The sequence below is a fragment of the Vidua chalybeata genome, chromosome 9 (genome assembly GCF_026979565.1).
Source record: "Vidua chalybeata isolate OUT-0048 chromosome 9, bVidCha1 merged haplotype, whole genome shotgun sequence".
NCBI lineage: Eukaryota > Metazoa > Chordata > Aves > Passeriformes > Viduidae > Vidua > Vidua chalybeata.
In genome coordinates this window covers 26,815,737-26,834,674 of record NC_071538.1, presented here as the reverse complement: position 1 = coordinate 26,834,674, position 18,938 = coordinate 26,815,737, and the positions used below count along the sequence as shown (strand labels likewise).

Below are 18,938 nucleotides of genomic sequence, written 5' to 3'. Positions count from 1 at the left end.
AATGAAAAAATATAAATCCTTGCTTGTTAATGTACTTAGATGCCAGTTTTGAAATACTTTCCCACTTTGAAAACAACAGGGCAAACTGATAGAAGCTGTAAACCAAAGAACAGTTATTAGTAACCAGTTCTAACTGAATTCAGACTACATGAATTAAAGATTACTTTGAAAAACCAAATAAACACAAGCACTGAAATAGTTTTAATAAACATAAAGCATTATACAATTTCATTTATAGAGTAGGGGTTGTAATTCTGAACCTTAAATTTTCTTGCTTTCATAGACAGTGATTGGACTATTAATAAAAGATTACTGCTCAGTGTTTTGTTTTGTATTTATAGTGACAATTTTCCCCTTTTATGAAACCAACTGGACTTAAAAAGATAATTTGATGATGTTACAAAGGATGAAATAATGATCTACTGTGTAATTTATACACTCTAGCTCTTTGTGGGTTTGCCGATTAGTCATTTTACCTTGGCCATTTTTAATTATTATTTATTGTAGACTCTAAATATGGCAGTTCATCTAACCAACTTCAGAACTGGAGGCCTAGAAATACAGTAGGGTGTGAACAATAATGCAAAATGATAGCGAGAGTGTCAGGGGCCGTTCTTTGTTGTGTCATTCATGCTGTCTTCCTTTTTCCATGAAGCACATGAATATTTCACATATCTGCATCCTCATCCTCTATTCTTCTTGACTAATTTTCAGACTGTCTGAATTTGCATTTCACATGGTAGCTGATTAGGAGATGCCGAATGCAGCAGTGAAGCCTCAGCAGGCGGTTTCCATGGTGACCTTCAGCAGGATTTTAATGATGATACCACTAGTGGTTCGTTGAAGTTGGCCTGCCTGCAAGGCTACTTCGCGGCAGCTAAGTGTGAAGTGGGAGATGTGGATTCCTAGCCAAGGGGCAAATATCAAAGTCTGGCCCAGATAGAAGGTCTCAGAGTTTGGGTGGGGAGAGAGATTCCAGCTTTTCCTTACATCTGTATAGGTTTTTTGTTTTGCAAACACATGCAAAGCACAACGTGTTACTTTCTATTTATTTCAAAGCAGACATATACTTCTGCACCTTGGATAAGGCAGTTATCTGCAAAATACATGCAAGTTATTCTTAATGAGAGAATCAGAGCTATTAGAGGTATTAAGATAGGCAAGAAAACAGTTTCTTAAAAGAAGCCATCAGTTATGGAAACTGTAATGGGAATATTTTTTATGTTCTGCTATGAAGACTTGTGTCTTCACTAAGGTACCTGGAAAAAATACATTTATTACCTAGTGCACTGAAATAAGCCATTTTTAGCTTGTACAAAAAACACTGTGCTGGCATGAACTGTAAAAAAGAGAAACAAACAAGTGTGATCTGTCATATTAGAATATTGTGCTAAATGTTTCACCTGTACTGGAAATACAGATGTCAAATGTGTAACCAGGTCGGAAGTAAAGATCAGGGATCACTGAATGGTAAAACCCACTTCATTTTTTACAAAAGAGAATTTTCTGAAATAAAAAACTTCACTGAGTGTTGATCTCTGCATCCCCTAATATAGGAGTGTAAATACTTTCATTATGAAATATAAGACAAGTGCTTTTTCAAGAAACTTTTTGAAAGTAAATTTTAGGGAGTTTTAAGGTTTGACATTTTTTCTAAGTTTTGAAACCTGTGGAAGAGTAATGTGTTAGTAATTGTGTCACATCTGTGTCATCAGAGAGCAGTGTGACAGAAAGATGCACCTCTAGATGGACAGATGGATAATGTTTATAAAAACCATTGATTAGAAATCCTGATAGTCTGAGATGCATTTGCACAAACTATTGCTTCAGTGGTAGACACAAGCCAAGGTTTTCAAATCCTTGATAACTTTGGATATCTCAATTTTTTAATATCCCTTTAAAACATCTGGTATTCAGAGTCAGTACTCAGCATTTACTGAAAGCTGTTCTGCTTTTGGGAATTCAAAGCTGGTGCTCCCTCGCCACCTCCAATCAATACCCTTAAAATCTTGTCAGCTGATATTAGTATCACACTGCTTTCATGATGAAGTTTTAAAATCTTCCCTTTGATTGAGGTGCATTTCTTCTAAAGTCCATTGCCAACCTCCTACCTAGATGTGAAAGCAGAAGGAGCCAGCAGCTCCACAATGGTAGTGTTAGCTGCCAGCAGGTCTGGAGAAAAGCACTCAGAAAAGGCTTCAAGAAGGTATTATTCAGAGTAAGAATGGTGGTGTGTGTGGTTTTTTTAATCCAAACTTCCCTATATGAAAATGTCTCTATTTCAACTGGCTAACAATGCAAAGTACTTGCCTGTCATATTTCTGTCTTTCTGCACTCCTCCTGACTTGTGATAATTATTTATTTCATAGCTGAAAAACATGCTAAAGTGTGTCCCACTGCTCCAGTGTCAGGCTAAGCTCCAGGCTAAAGCCAGTCACTGTGCTAAGTGCACAGAGGAGGTTAAGAACAATAAGCAGACAAAGAAGTTTGCAGCTTGGGGAGGCAACGGGAGGTCCCTCTGGCTCAGTCTGCTCTGCCTCTTGGCCACTCTATGCCAGGTAGTAAAAAATTACTTCTATCTCTAATGATGGTCTGATGTTAGACTCCCAGTGCCTCTTCCCATGACATTGGTGAGCTTTTCTGATACACTGGAAGTTTTATTAGTACTAGAGGGACTGACAGATGGATTTCAGGTTTATTGAAATGGATATTCTTGTAGGAGTAAAGGATCAGTGCTATAACCAGTGCTATCCAGTGTCCCAGTTTCAGTCCTGAAAGCTGTGCTCCCATGTAACTTTTCATCCTGTATAGCAGAAGTAATTCACCTTCTTCCAAGGGTTTGCTGTTCAGTTACAAGGCTCAAAAGAGCTCAAGGGTTTTGAAATTACTCAGGAATCTGCACTATTGTTGTGCAGTGTCCCAGGCATGGTCAACTCAGCATTCCTGCCTTACCAGTGAGATTCTGGACCTGCCGAGGGAAGGAGTGGCATAGAGATACTGCAGTAATTGCAGTGACTGCCATTTAGAGAGGTCTGTGACAAGGTTTCTCAAGTGCTCAACAGGTAAATTTCTTGAAGATCTATTTCTGCTGCTCTACAAACAGTATTGATAAACAGCTAGAAAAAACAGGAGAAAGAACACTCCGCTTCCCCTCTGATGCTGGCTTTGTGGGTTTTAACCATTCAAGGTCCTTTATGAAGACTGTTCACTGTATGCAGTTCTGTTGAACAGATGGAAGTCTTCACAGAGAAGGAGAAACGTATACATTCAGGATTAGATGTATTTTGCAGATAAATTACACCTCTATTCTCTTCAAAAAATGTTTGCTTATTTGACTCTGATTTCAGATTTATGGTGTTGGATGTTCTTCAGTCTTTCCTGTTTTCTGTGCAGGCTGTCTGCGGTGTTGCATGGCAAGCTGCTCATCTCTGCTTATACTGTGCCTCCTGCTTACCCTGTGTCCCACCTGCTTCTTCTGCAGGAGATTGTTTGGCTTGCATGTTTGTATTACATGCTGGCAATTATTATTTCTTACAGTAGCTAATTATTTCCAGCATTCTGTTCTTCAAATGTTTGGGAGTTATTGCAGGCTAATAGTTTTTATTGCCACTGGCATTGTATTTTATTTATTGACTGCCAGAAGCAATATGATGGCTTTATAACTCCATTAGTCAGAATATACTTACTGTGTTTAAAATGCAAATAGCAAGTCTGTTACAGATTATTTTGATTTAATGTTTCTTTTCAATCTGGTAATCTGACCACTAGCTTCAGAATTATTTCATTTTTAAATATTAAGCTCTTCTTGCTAAAGAATGGGATGTCTAACGACATAGATTTTATACTGTTGAATACAAAACATCTGCATATTATATACAGTTTATCTGCAAGGGCTAATGGACAAAGCTTTATAGAGTGGTATGCAGTGCTTCTTCCTTAACTTCAGGAATTCCTATTTCTGTGCATTTACATTAATCTTCAGAAAAGTGAAAGGAGTATAATTATAATTGAAAATCCTTGTTGTTCTTTTTCTAAAAAGCAGGAAGGAAACTCTCCGATGGCACGTTTAAAGAGGCAGCTTATGTTACTTTTGAATAATGAGGGTGATGAGGTCGCTCTGTGTTAGTTGCAATAATTACAGATTTTTTCAGTAATCCTACCTAGTAGTACTGGCTGGGAGACCACACCAAATTTTATATATTGACATAGAAGATTGGATCACAATGTGTTTGTTGGAGTGTCCTCCTCCTCCTCCCTCCCCACCTGTCCCCAGTGTTATAAGGAGCTCCAGGAGGATTTGGCAAAGCTCCTTACAAGCATAAAGGAAGATCCTCAGAGTTGGTTAAATTGTTACTGCAAAGCACTCTGAACATTTCAATAAGTCATTATGAAAGAGGTATCTTCCACATTGAAAAAATGCTTAGGAGATGCACACAATTGAAAATAGAAGCCCTATCAGAAGGTTATCCATACAGTATATCAAGTTGTAATGTCATAAATTCTTTGCCTTCATTATGAAGGCAATGAAAAGTATGGAGGTGGTGTGGCAGCTCTTCTGGGTTGTTTATGCTGAATATGTCTATTAAAAACACCCATTAGGTTATGGTGCTTCTGGATTTTCTGGTCATAGTGATTTGTTTATTCCCAGATAGAGGCTTTTGTGAATATTTGTTAATTCTGTGCTTCTTTACATAAAGAACACTATAAACAATCTGATCCTAAGGATACATATCAGGATGTAGCCCAAAGCTTTTTTTTTTTTTCCACTATCATGTCTTCAGCAGTGGACAAGTGGAGTAACAGGGCCAGCATAATATGGCACTTGCCCAAAATATTTTCTCAGGTTCCAGTTTTATGTTCAGATATTTCTGCAAGGGTGGAGTCCTTATAACAGGGACCCCTCAGTGGGTTTAATTTGTTCAGTTGCTGAATTGAATGTGTGTGTATTGGTAGCTCCTGGCAGCAGGAGGTTCTGGGGGTTAACTGTGTGTTAGATGGAGCACCACTGCCTTTTGTTTGTTGGGCTCTGTCAGGCAGAAATGCCATTTATTGCTGGCTAACTCCTGTATTGGGACTGAATGAGCAAAGCAGCCCTCGTTTACCTTCACTCGGTGCTCCCTTCAGTCTTTCTGGGCTTTGCCGGCACAGCCCTCCAGAAGCACGGGGAATTTTCTCAAAATTATGTGGGATTGGACTAAATGCATGTCTAAAGTTGTATGTTGAAAGGATTAGAACTTGAATTGGCTCATCAGTTTTTCTGGCCAGCAGTGCAAAATGTAGAAATCAGGGGAGCGCGTTGCATATGTGTTTGCATAAGGCTGCGTGCAGCGTGTGAGCAGAGAGGGAGGGCTGCCCGTGTGCTTGTGCAGAATCGCTGTTTGCCTAATTTTTGCCAGTTGTATTAATTTGAATTTGATAATGCACAAATCCTGCTTGTAAGAAGGCCAATGCTCCTGTCATGTTCTCTCCCTCTGTAGCTGCGACAATTAGTTAATATGTGCATCAACCCGGATCCGGAGAAGCGCCCAGACATCACCTACGTGTACGATGTAGCGAAACGGATGCACGCACACACCGCCAGCAGCTGAACAGCCAGCAGAGCCCCAGGAAAGGAGCAGCAAGAACCAAGTGCTTTAAATAAATCATCCCACCTCTCCGTGTGTGTTACACAAATGTAATTATTTGGAGCTTACTGTTGTGCTTGGAATTGTAAACCAATTTATATACAAGCTTTGTTGTTTTCTGTTTATTTCTGGGTTTCGTATTTTTTACTAACTTGCAGTTTTACAACAGGTTTAAATATGTAAAGCATAATTTTAAGATGCTGTGAACCGCTGTTTCCATGTTAGTGGGTTCAAGTATACTTTCTGTAATAACAAAATTGTATTCAGTTGGGCCTCAGTTCTAAAACACAGTTGCACTTTTGCACATGATACAGATATTAGGCTTAATATCAAGAAGCAAAATGTCTGAATCTTTCACCTTTCTAGTAATTTATGGAAAGTATGAATCAGCACAGTTAACTTTATTTTAATCTTTGTTCCAAGAGGAACATAATTATTACAGGAGCTTACTGTATTTTATATTGAATTGTAGTTTGCAGTTCTTGCTGTATGAGTAGACAAGGAATAGAATTAGTTCTCTGCTTGCCAAATGCAATGGAAAAATAATTTCAGGAAAAATTGTCATGCTGAAACTTTTGTAACGTCCCCTTTTGATTTGTTAGTCTCTCATAATACACAAAACATTTGTTGGAGGTTTTCTGGGAAAATTTAAGGTGTTGATTCAGCAATCGGGTCATTTTCAATAGACTTGTGCAGCATTGCCCTGGGGCAATGGGAGTCTGCATAGTTCAGTCTTAAAAACATGCAGATGCTTCTTGTAGCCAATAGGGTTCTTTTGTGGCTGTTCTTTGAGCAGGTCTGATTAAAAGATGTGATCTTTAAGTTACAACTTCCCAACTGTTTGTGTATATGTCACTGTTTGTAGATTTTTTGTGTTTAAAATAATTCAAGTGACCTTACAGTATATTTAAATTTTATTTTTTTCTAAATACTGAGATCTTTTGGCAAAGATATAATAGTCTAGTATAGCACAAAATATATTCTACATAAATATATGATCTTTGTATACTGTATCCTGAGACTTAGTTTTATATTTAGCAGAAGTAAATTATAGCTTTTATGTTGAAGATAAAGTTGCCACGCCTTAATTTGGAAAATAATTATATATGCAAACTGTCTTACAGATACTTTATTCGTTTAAAAGGAAATGCTGAATATTTTTGTTAGACCTTAGTGCCTTTTGGGGTATGCTTATATATTTTTGTTGTTAAGGAAGGAATGTGTCTTGTTTTTAAATGTGGTAAAAATGGAGAGTGAAATGAAATTCCTTGAGTTTCAAGACTGAACTTTTTTGTGGAACTGTCAAAAGGTAATTATTATCAGTGATAGCAGCTAGGGAGCTGTTACTGTCAGTTAAGTCTTTTTCTTTATGGGGGTAAACAGTTAGTTCAAATAAAAGCAGAAGTATGTACATATATATATAGATTCTAGATGCTGTCACATCCCTGCATTCTCAGATTTTTTTTTTTGCTAGTTTGTTTCTCTGAGCAGCTGTAATTTTTATTTTATATAATGCTCAAAAAATAAAAAAAATCATATGTGGAGTTTGTGTTCAAGGCAGGGTCAGGATTGTTTTTGGTTTTGTATTTTTTAAAACTATAAATACTATGAAAATTGTGTTTGGAAAAAGAAAAGGGGAGATTTTAGATGGTGTATGCCAGATCATCAGCTTATCTTAATACATACTTTTTTATTTTTTGCTTCCAGGTTTTCTTGGACAAATTGTATGAAAATGTAGTTTTATTTCTCAATTCTGTGTGCACTTAACCTTATAGAACTTCAGTGGAACACTTTGTTGGAAAGAAGTATTTGAGAAACTTTGGTTTGTGTTTAGCAACCTCTAGATTTGTTTTCATTTGTTTTCATCATGGTTATATAATTTAAAACTTGTTGGTTATATTCTGTAACAATGTTTCACATGTCGTAGAATGAAATGCTTTGTATTGAAAAAGGCAGCACAATATTTGCTTGACTGCCAGAATTAGTTCTTAATTTGCACAAGTACTCAATTTTTTTTTTTCTGAAATGTGCTAGAACATCTAAAAATCACCGAAAAGCCCCCCAGTGCAATGCAGGCTATTTGTATCTAATATTATGCATAAAGTATTGAACTTTTCCTGCCAGAAACTGCTGATAGATATCCCTCCCCTGGAAGGATATGCTGAGTAAAAGAATAATGAGTTAAGAGTTAGCAAATGTGCATACTTAAGCATTTAATTTTTTTTAGCAATGTGGGGGTTTCTTTTTAGTACTTATCATTAAATATTGTGCTGAGGAAAAGAAATAGTGACTTAAAAATCTTTGAAATGAATGGTGCACCTGAGTTTGGTACCTGACTTCTGTAATTAAAAAGGCAGTGTGCGTTAATAGAACTGCTTACATAATTGGGGATTGTAGAATCTCTCCCTAAAGTGAAGTACCTGGTAACATATTAAAATGGTAAGTCTTGTTATAACACTCCAATGTGCTTATAAAATGTTTTCTAAACCACCATCCTATTTTTCATATGTTGATGATAATATTTGACACTATTTATTTTAAGCTATGGCATTATGTGTTTATTTTCTTTAAAGAAAACATGTTACATTTCTACCCAAAAGTGTCTGACCAGCTCCTCCTTTTATTTCAGTAATGCTCCAGTATTAACTTGTGTCAGGGGTGAACTTTTTTGTGCTTTGCATAAAATTGCATAAAATCCCTTTGTCTCAAAAGCACCCTTGCTGTGCAGTAGTTCAGTAGAAATAAAACATACAGATATTAAATGTAGTGTAAAAATTATAGTGTTTCTATATTTTTCAAACTTTTCTTGTTTAGATTTATAAATATAATGTTACAGTAGATGCTGCCTCTCGTGTGAACAACTTACTGCTTCCAGTAGTTGATTCTAGGTGAGATTTTTGACTATAACAAAAGATAGTACACAAAAAAAAAATCATTTTTGTATTATTTGTTAAAAGATTATCTAAAAATACTACATCCGGTTTGTTGTGTGTTTTAAACTAAAATTTGAAACTAAAATTTTAAGCTAAATTTAAAAATATTTTCAATATTGAAATATGCGATAAAGCATAAAAATAACAAAGAGCTCCCATTATGACCCCAGTCCTGTGAGCTCTTGATTATATTTCAGCTGGGTTTTATGTAATTTCAGTAATTTTGAGTGAATCACATCTACACACACAAATAAACAGTAATCAGTAGGGTAGATAGAAATGATGTGCTCAGCTCACTTTGTATACTCTCTGCGTGTCACTGCTTTGGTAGCAGGGAATAATTTGGGTTTTTTCCCCTGTTTTGTTGCACTCCTAATGATCCAGCTCCCAATTGTATGAGCAGGCAATAGAAGTGTGTTGTCTTTTTGTAATGAGCAGAAACTTTAAAAACATGCCAGTATAGCAGAAGATGAAATGCAGTATTAGAAGTGTCTGAGAAGGCTGGTGTTTTATTCATGCTCATGATTAAGAAAGCCATAGAGTGAAATTCTTGACAGAGGCTTGGAAATGGAGAAGAACTTTTATGCCAGTGGTTCTCAGATAACTCTGAGTGGGACCCAAAATCGCAGTGATGTTTGTTTGCAGCAGTCTTGTCTGCTTAGTCTCTTCTCTTTGCTGTTATGCAGCTCAGTTGGAGTGTTGGTGAATGCTGCATTGGCTGTGTGACCTGGTAGGAACAGGAGGTGACGTGAGGGAGAGCCAGTGAAGGCCTTCTGGTCTTGTTTTGTGAAGACAGAAGGGTGCTGGATGGCAGAGGTCAAATCACTGTTTTTTCATAGTTTTTAATAGTTTATCTACTTCAACAGTCAAAATTTTCGCAACCCAGCCATATCCCCACATTACCTAGCCAGTGGCAGTGTTGGCAGTGGCCTTTTGAATTGCTGATCTCTGGGTTGATCTGGTTGAGCAAATCTTTCTGGCAAGGAGGGAAATAGAGGTGTGAACCCTGCTTGGTGGGGTGCTACTTATGTTTCTGAACATTACTCAAATATAGATGTTTAGAGTTGTTTTTTTAAAATGATTCCCTTCTCTGAGCCTTTATTCCCTTCTCTGATACTTTTAAAAAGGTATTTGCCATTCATATTCACTACTGAAGTTCAATGACTCTTGGCTTCTGCTTTGTCAGTCCTGTTGTCAGCCCTTACCCTCTTCCTGGTTTGAAGTCCTCTGTCTAGTTTTCCTAGTGGCCATTAGTTTGCATCTTTCTTTGTGTGTTTGCTAAACTCAACCCATTTCAGTCTTTTCAAATTTTATCCCTCCCCATGGGCAAACCCAGTTCCTTTCCCCTGATCAGTGCTTTAATCCTTTGTTTTTCATTCTGTTTTTCCAGCCCAGTGCCTGTGATTTCCAGTTTTAGATAGATTTTCTTACTGCCTCAGTCATTCCCATGACCTTGTCTTTACTAAATACTGTTCACTTTATTCTCTCTCATTTCTAAATTCCCTTTCTCTGATCACTACCTGCTCTCTTTCAGCTTATCTGTCTTTCTCTCTTCTCCACCCTGTCACTCACTCCTTTTGGGATCTCCAGTCTATTAACCTTTTTGACTCCTTCGTCTTCACTGCTGCCTCCTTCCTTCATTGGCCTCACTTCTTTTTACTCACTTGTCTTTATTTTTATCTCTGTCTGCTTCGCTGTACATGGTTTCCTTGGCTGCTTCTCACACTGTCCTGTCTCCATTTCTCCCTCCAGACATAATCCCTTGTAATTTCTTAATTTCTGTTCCAGCCTTTCTGAATATCAGTTTGCCCCTTTTATTTCTGTATCTTTTATGCCTCTCATTCCTTTCATTGAATTACTTCTTCCTTCAGTAGCAACCAAGTTGCTTTTTTCATCTGTCTTTAAGGACGTGGCACCATCATCGTAACTGTTTCTGGTTTTTAATACTTTGTCCTTTTTTTCTCCCTGTCATATGATTTCATGTACCTAAACACCCTCTCTCCAGTTTGTTTTTGGATTTTTTAAATGTTGCACTTTATTTGAATTCCCCAAAAATCCAGTGCTTCCCTGCCTAGTCTGGTTCTCCCATGGTTCTATCTCCAGATTATTCTGTTTGTATCCAGCCAGCCTCAGACCTGTTCAGATTCAAAGGTCTAATTTTTATTTCTGACTCCCTCTAGACTATTTTCTAACATCCCTGACAATTTTACTTGCCTGTTTTCTGAGGCCACAACCTTTCTATCTCTGACACTTCTCCCATGCCTGCGTATCAAATGTCTCAGAGTTAGATGTATCAGAATCCAGCCCTCTTCACTATCTGTTCTTTCTTTTATCTTCACTGATTTAACCTCTGTGTCATTTTGGCTTCTTTTCTCCCTTCAAAGTATCGAATTTGACAGGACTAAACTGTCATTGGGCTTTCACTGTTTTGTGTGCTGAAGAAGGAACTCCACCAAATTACTTATTTTGTGTTTTAAAGAGACCTGAATCCCACAAATCTGATCTTATTTCTGTACTGTAGAGTTGGAATAGATTGTTTCTCCAAGTACGTCAAAAGTCCTCGAATTTGGGCCTTTAGTTTTCTGTCATTTCAGATAAAGAATTTTTTTCCTTAATTGCTTTGTATTTACTGTATGTAACTTTGTCTTGTTGCTGCACGTACAGCTAACAGTTGTTTTCCTGCTATAGCAACTTGATTTCAGTGCTTTTAACTATTGCTTGAAATAAGGAAATGCCTAAGAGCTTCCCTGGCTGGACCCAGAGTTGGGCACAGCGCTGCTCTCTGTTGCTGTGCCATCCAGCCCCTCCAGGTACAGGACTGACTTGGTGCTCTCCTGCTCCTCTACCCATACTGCCCTAACCAAAGCCAAACCAAAGCTGCTTCTGTGGTGGGTGCGTGGTTTTCTGTGTGGGTGCACGATCTGATTCCATACTTTTAGCAGGCTTTCAGAGGTGGAAGATTCTATGTTTGCAGAGATTCACTGTTGGTCAAATTGTCTGGCTTTTGCTCATAATTATCCTGAGATATGTTGAGATTGAGAAATGAAAATCTCTGTAAAACTGAGAAGTTTGCTGTTTTGGAACTGGAGGCTATAGAGTTGAATGTTACATTTGGTGTGGATATACACACATTTATTGACTTTTTATTTACACCAGAGTAATTATTTTGTTTTAGAGGATCAGTTGTTTGCTGGCACAAAAAAAAAAAATCTAGTACTTTTTAGGTTTTATATTTATTCCTTGTTCCCTGCCTGTATCGCACTGTGCAGTTCTTCTACAGCTGCCTTAGTGGTGGTGTCGGCCTTACTTCTTTTGTCTAATTGCAATTTTCTGTCAAATGGAATTAAAAATAGGAAATTGAGTCCTTCCTGATAGTTCCACTTGCTTTTCATTTAAAGCCTAGCAATGGATAGAGGTCTCAACCTGGATAAAACAGATGTTCTGGGATTCCTTACTTCCTTTCCACCTCCTGGTCCCTGTTTCTCTGTCTTCCCTGGGACACTTGCAGGGAATACGGCACCGCCAGCGTATCAAGCCAATAGAAGCGTGGACAGGAGATCTCCCAGCTGAAAATGACTAGGAATATACTTGGTGTTGTTATATGGCTGATAATTGCAAATGTGGAAAGAGCAATTTAAAAAAAATCTGTGTTCGATGTTACAAAAGGAATCTTAAATTATGCAAAGGCCTTTTAATGTGGTGTTGGTCTTCTTCAGTAGACTTAATTTGCTGCTTGTTCCTTTGATTTCAGTCATGCTGGACTGTTGTAAAGATGATTCATTAAAGATGAGTGTTTTTTGTTGGAAGTGGGGAAGACAGGAGGCATTCACTGGTTTGTTTGTATTTGGCTGCTGATTGTGCTTGAATCAAGTTTTATAATCATTCAGATTGGAATGGACCTTGAGAGAAGGCTCTAGTCCAGCTTCCTGCTGAGAGCTGAGTCAGTGCTGAATTCAGAGCAGGGCTTTAAGGCTTCAGCAAGATCTAGAAACCCTCAAGGGAGGGTAACTGAGCAGCTTCTGTGGGCAGCCTGCTCCAGTGCCTCACTGTAAACCTTGTTTGCCTTGTGTGCAGCCAGAAACTCCTCAGTTACAAGTTGTGGCCATTATTTTTTCTTCTGCCACTCCTCAAATGTTCTTTATATTGCAAAAAGGTAAGTCAAGTATTGGGACAAAGAGAGAACTTAGGATGTTTTATTTTCTGAAAATTTGTTATTGCTAACAAATATGTTCATGTAGTACTTCTGCATCCTGTATGACGTGTAACCCATATTCATTTGCAACTCGAGTGTAAAATAAAACTTTTGGCAGTAAAACTTGATACAAACATTCTGTGGTGTTTATGGCCTGGATTTCTCAATTGTTACCTTTCAAATCTGCTAAATGTTTCCTGGCAGATCACAGTTGTGCCCACCATGGTGAAGCAAGGAAGTTGGGATCCTGAAAATAACTCTGCTGCTGTTTTCTGGAGCCTGTTCTGGGGAAGGAAGCTTAGCACTGAGGGTGGGATGGGAAGAGAATGAAACCAGCAGGTGTCAGATCACTGCTGGTTATGGGAACGCTACTTCAAGCTCAAGTGTTGGTGGAAACTTGCTTGGAGAGATTTATCAAAATTTGAAGAGGAAAATGAGTTGAGCAGGGTCAGATTTCAGAGCACTGGGGTTTTTTTTGGTAAATTTTGCCCTGTATTAAATGAGAACTTGAAACTTCTGACAACAAACTTCTTGGGGGCAAATAAAGAATATGACAAATAGATTCAGTTTCAAATCTGTCAAGTTCTTTGAGGAAGCAATTTCCATAAACTAAGAATAATTTATTGATGTTACAGAATATCATTTAACAGTTACCAGTCTGGCAGGAGGGTGGTGGTGGCTGTGTGTAATTGTTATACTGGAGCTTTTAAAAGTGTTCAAAGATTAAAAAAAAAAAAAAAAGAAAAAAAAGAGTGGCGGGTGATTTAGAGCTTTTACTCTTGTGTGAGAATATTTGCGAAGGTAATTACCAAATTTGGTGTACATTTTTAACTGCTATTAATTTCAGTATTCATTTTTATCAAGAATAATTTCTGTTCCTCATTCTGGAATAAATCATTATTTTAGATTCTGATTTTGGCATAATGTAATGTATTAGGAGTAAAATTCTTCCTGCTGTACTTTTCCTTACTGGGGAGGTGTTTTCCAGAAGTGTAAACAGTGGAGTCACACTGATTTCAACTTCCGAAGATGGATGTCTTGCTTGAGTCTGGGGTGAGCAGTTAAAATGCTGCTGCCTGTGGCTGGAAGGCAGAAGCGCACTGCTAGACAGGCATACGACAACTTTCTGAGGACTACCTTGAAAACTTAGTGAGTTGGCAGGGTAGAAAGGGATCCTAAAGTGTTGTTACTGTGGAGAGTGTTTTTTTTTAGTCTTGTGGTCTCTGAGACAGGCTTTGGAAATATGGAGGCCTTTAGCTGCAGGATGCACTAGGCTGAGTTCAAAGGAAAGGCTCCTTGTGCTTTCTCCTTTAGCTGAGAGGTCTGGACTGCGTATTTGGGGCTGAAACAGAGCCTGGCTGAACACTCTTGCCTTGAGAGGGAGAGTTTTTGTATGTAGTTTGCATGGAGCATCCAATAATAATAAGTAATTTGAAGAGCCTTGTACAGTTATCCCATTTCTGTAATTCGTGGTTACAGAGATGACTTCAACTGCTCCATCCTTTTATCATAGAAACAGGACAAGGGTTCCCCTGTTTTGTGGTTGTATTTTCCTGTGGTGTGTTTTTTTGTTGATTTTGTGTGTTTGCCAAACATTTCTCACCTTAAAACAATAATAAAAATTGTTCCATAGATGTGAAATTTATATGCATTTACACACACATAAGCAAGGCTTACAAAACACTGCATTCTTCTTTGTAGCAAACCTTTGTACATGGATCTGTAATCACACAGATGCTGTTGGCTGCCCTTGGCTGTCACATGGCACTGTTGTGAATGTGAACATCTTTTCTTTGTTCAGCTCTAAGGGTTGATCCTAGGAACACAAAATGCAAGGTGTATGCCTTTAACAAAAAATTCCTCATACTGCAGAATGAGGCAATTATTTGGCTTTTCCAGAGCCCCGTGCCCTGTGTGTGGGTACCTGTGGTAAGCCTGGCCGGGAGCGAGGCTGCGCTGGCTCCAGCATCATTAACTGGGAGCCTGCTGACACTGGCCATTGATCCAGCAGCCAGCACGGGGCCTCTGGGCTGTTGAGTTTCCTTCCCCAGCTCCTGCCCCTCCCTGGGGAAAACCAATTGGAAGGATTGACCCACTTGCCTGGAGTTTGGAGAAGCAGTGGGCAGTTTCACTGCCAATCGTCAGCTCAAGCAAAAGGGCAGAGGATCGTGTGGGTGACCCTTATCTGTTATTGGTGTTCTGTTGCTGTAACACTGGGCCATCCCTCCCAGTGTCCCAAATCCCAAGAAGACCTTGTGAAACTCCACCTGTGCAATAACTGGAAAGCTGTCATCTTTACAGTGGTAATGATACAAAGGAGTGGTGATGGTTTTGAGCTAAAATGCTTTTTTAAAAAGTTCTGCCTGTTCAGTAAGTTTTTATGATGGTAAGCAATCTATTTATAAAACTATATTTTATTGGAGAATTGCTTTATTTTTTGTTTTCTCAGAGTGCACATGTTGATGACAGTGGTCCCAAATGGATAGAAATAGATGGATGTTCAGGTAATATCCATGACATTGAACATATTACTTCTCATAGGTACCATATTCTTCCCATTTATTGTTTCCTTCAGTATTGGATGTTTTCTTTAAACAGCACTGATAGCTCTAAAATCTGTCACAGGTTTCATAAAGGCAACCTACACATACACTGTGCATTCTAACACAGGGTGGTATGAGAATTTTGTGCATGTTTTGCAATTAATTATTTATATTTCTTTTTCTGTGTGAAAGTTAAATTAGATACTGTATTTTTTTTTTTTAAGTAAGAGTAGTAGCCAAGTGCCATTATAATGATCAGAATCCCATTGTAACTTAAGTGGTGTGTCTGTATGAGAATATTTTCTGTATTGAGCACAGGTACATCTGCAGTGTGTTGCCTCACAGCTTGATTTGGAATGCTGGCAGCCATTTGCCTGCAGCAAAGCACCTTCCCAATGTATAACTTCTTGCTTTATGGGGCTCTTGTTGGAATTTGGCCCTTTTATTTCCTCATGATATTGAATTTCTGGCTTTGTATAGGACCATCAAGCTACTGCTAAAAGAACTAGAAAAAGAAAGTATATCATAATTGTAATTTATTTCACAGTAATTGAGCATAAAATTCTGTGCTTAAAATGCAGTCCTAAAACACAACTTCCTTTTAAATCAGACACTCTGCAGTTCTCTCATAAACTGTAAAATATTGTCAGCATTATATCTTTACATACTTCATAGTTTTATGTAATGAAAACTTGAAATAGAAATTCTGTTTGAGTGCATGAAGTGCCTCAGAGTTTAAATTGCAAGAAATCAATTGTGTTCTTCAGACCTCTCAATAATTGTCTTTAAGGTCCTAGCTAAGTTGAAATGCAGTATTTCATTTCTGACATTTAATCAATTAAAATGTCCTTGGAGATGTATTATTCCCTTAAAATAATTTACGTGTCCCCTAAAATGAACACAGACTGCTGGAGGTATTTCAGAATAATTTTTGCTCTGCTCCAGAACATAAATAGGAAACATATACATGCCTCTTTTGAAATTAGTTATATAATTGTCTTATGAAAACCATGTCGTCCTAGTCTCAGGACTACTTTTTGTTGCCATATTTGTTAAAAATACGATATGAAACTCTCAACAGATCATGATTGCATGAATTAATATTGTACCTTTAGTTGTTCTGGCTTGTGTGGCATTTTGTTCAGTTTGTAAATGAGTAAAAGTGGTAGTTCTGAGGTCAGTGTGCCCGGAGTTATTAAGATTCAGTAGATCTGTCCATCTGCACTGTCAGTGTGACAATTTCCTACCAGACACTGACCTGTGAAGGAGAGGGAGGCTAGTTCCAGGGCAGGCTGTGGGATGAGCTCCCCCTCCAGGGCTGTTTTACAGGCAGGGAAGTGCTGGCTGGGTCATTTAAGGTGTGTGGCATGGGAATACCTGTTCCATTGAACTCCATGGATGCCCATCTTTGACCACCATACAGGGACTTGATTATTCACGTGTACTGAGCATTTATTATGTGGATGTGAGTGTTGCGGGTGCTTTTAAACTAGGTATCTGAGAAAATCATTTGGCTGTCATTGGAAAGCCTGATCTGCTGCTCAGTATGGGAAAACATGGCACACTTTTACCTTAATGACCTGTGTTGTACAGTTTGACCCTAATTATGTCTCACTTTCCACTTCATTTTTGCGTGCAACTTGCACAGTGCAGGCTTCCAGCATGTTCCACCCAGATGTTCCCAGGCAGAATGCTTCACAGCAAATTGTCTGAGTGAGCAGGAGTCCTGGGCTCTGCTCTTTCTGGAGTGGAGCCAGTTCCTATAGTGCTTCTGGCCTTTTTTTAGCATTCCCAATTTCTGTGGGATCCTGCATTTCACACTGTGCTTAGCTGGTGGTTTTGCATTTTGCCCTTAGCATTGCTCCACCCTGTGCTTTGGGAATCTTCTCTTTCCATGTTACGCCCTTTTCACAGCACCTGGCTTGGTGACCTTTTCTTACTCTCCAGTAATTTTGTGCTTGCTTTCCCATGCACCTCTGCTGTGATTTGAGGGTGAGATGGCTTTGGCCATTCCTTCCCCATCTCCCTAGTGGGACACAGAAATCAATTTCCACTCCAGGAATCTGGTAACATTGCCAACTGCTTTGCCAGAATCCCATAGAAGCTGGGCTAGGAGCCTTTGAGCACAAAGGATGATCACCAACAATTTGCACATGGCAGCTGTTGAGAAAACTGAGACGCCACAGTATGGAGGATTTTGAAAATTTGCCTGAGTGAAGATCTCAATTTGTGTTCCAGGACAGTGTGGGATTAGATCTTAAGCAAACACTCTCGTGAAGTGTATTTGTGCAGCATTACAAGGAGCAAAACAATTACCCAGAGGATAGCACCTTTCAAAATAATTGCTATAATTTGGCTAGTACTGGTAAACTTGCTGTTTTCTCTGTCACTGTTGTCTCCATTAAGACTCACTGCAGAGCAAAGCAAACAGTGATTTCTTTTTTTCCTGAGAGATGATTTTGTTGATAAATGTGGACTGTATAAAAAAGAAGGATTTTTTCTGTGCTTCTATAACAAATATACTTCTCTTTGATTCAGCACTAATCTTTAAGAACAAATGAGGATCCAGGCAGATTTTTTTTTTTAATAGCACTGCCTTTTACTGTTGCCAGCAAAGATAACTGCATGTTTGGTAATTGTTCCATAATAATATTTTTATTAGAACATGTAGTTTCTTTAGCTTTTCTTTCATCACAAGATCTGCTGCCCTTAAAGGAAAGTATAAAGAGCAGCAGTGTTTTGCAGAATGATATTTGATCTGAGATAGATGTTCTCTTCCACACAGCTACCAATAGACAAATGCTGAAATACTTCTAAATCCTTGAATCTGCTTCAGAGATTGATACATTACTCATGCTCACTTACTTTTGTGGATCAATATTTCACGGTCTATTTGCTAATACAAAATGAATGTTTCTATTTTTGGCTTAAAATGTGGTGGGTTGGTGGGGTTTTTTTTCTTTTCCCAGTTTCTAACAAATTGCTGCTTTTGATTTTTCAGGCTTGATGGGCCACTGGCATTGGCAGGTGGTGGAATGACACAATGCAATATGATATGCCAAAGTAGTTGGGCATCACTTGTCATCTTGTAGACAAATGAGGCAGAGGAAATAAGAATACATGAGTCTCTCAAATATGCAGGCAAAAAAAGGGACGTCTTCCATAAGATAGAAATCTTTTTCTAGAACTACCTTCTTCCATCTTTTCCCCAGAACAGTGCAGTTTCTCATGGTATTCTATGAGGAGTTGTAAATGAGTAAGGAACACATTTTACCTGTAGTAAATAGCTCCATGTATAATTAACTTAAGGTTCATTTTTTGCTATCTGTAGTGCAAATAAGAGTCCATTAAAGATAGTAAAAATGTAAATAATGTTCTTTAATGTTACAGCCTGTGCTAAATACAGTATATAAACAGGTATACAAGCCTGCTCTGAAAAATTGCTCTGCTCATTGCAGTTTCATAGGGATTGCTTGGCTTTTGACCAACTGGGATTATTCTTTTTGTTTCAGGCAGAGCCATGTCTCAATCATTTGTCCAGTTGTTCAAAAGTACAAATGTTTATGCATGGGTTTAATGGGAAGCTGTCTATGAGCATGTTTCTTGATTTTTGATCCCTCTAGGGCAACATGGTGATAAATACTTA

The 18,938-nt window shown here is 38.2% G+C and overlaps 1 protein-coding gene across 1 annotated transcript in view; it reads left to right on the top strand.

Annotated features, from left to right (window-relative positions):
* Window positions 1-12,885, top strand: part of NEK7 (NIMA related kinase 7) — a 69,127-nt gene extending 56,242 nt beyond the window's left edge. The window contains 1 exon segment of the mRNA XM_053950269.1: window positions 5,478-12,885. Coding sequence (XP_053806244.1) covers window positions 5,478-5,588 — 111 coding nt within the window. The 3' untranslated portion in view covers window positions 5,589-12,885.
* Window positions 12,886-18,938: the final 6,053 nt, after the last annotated feature.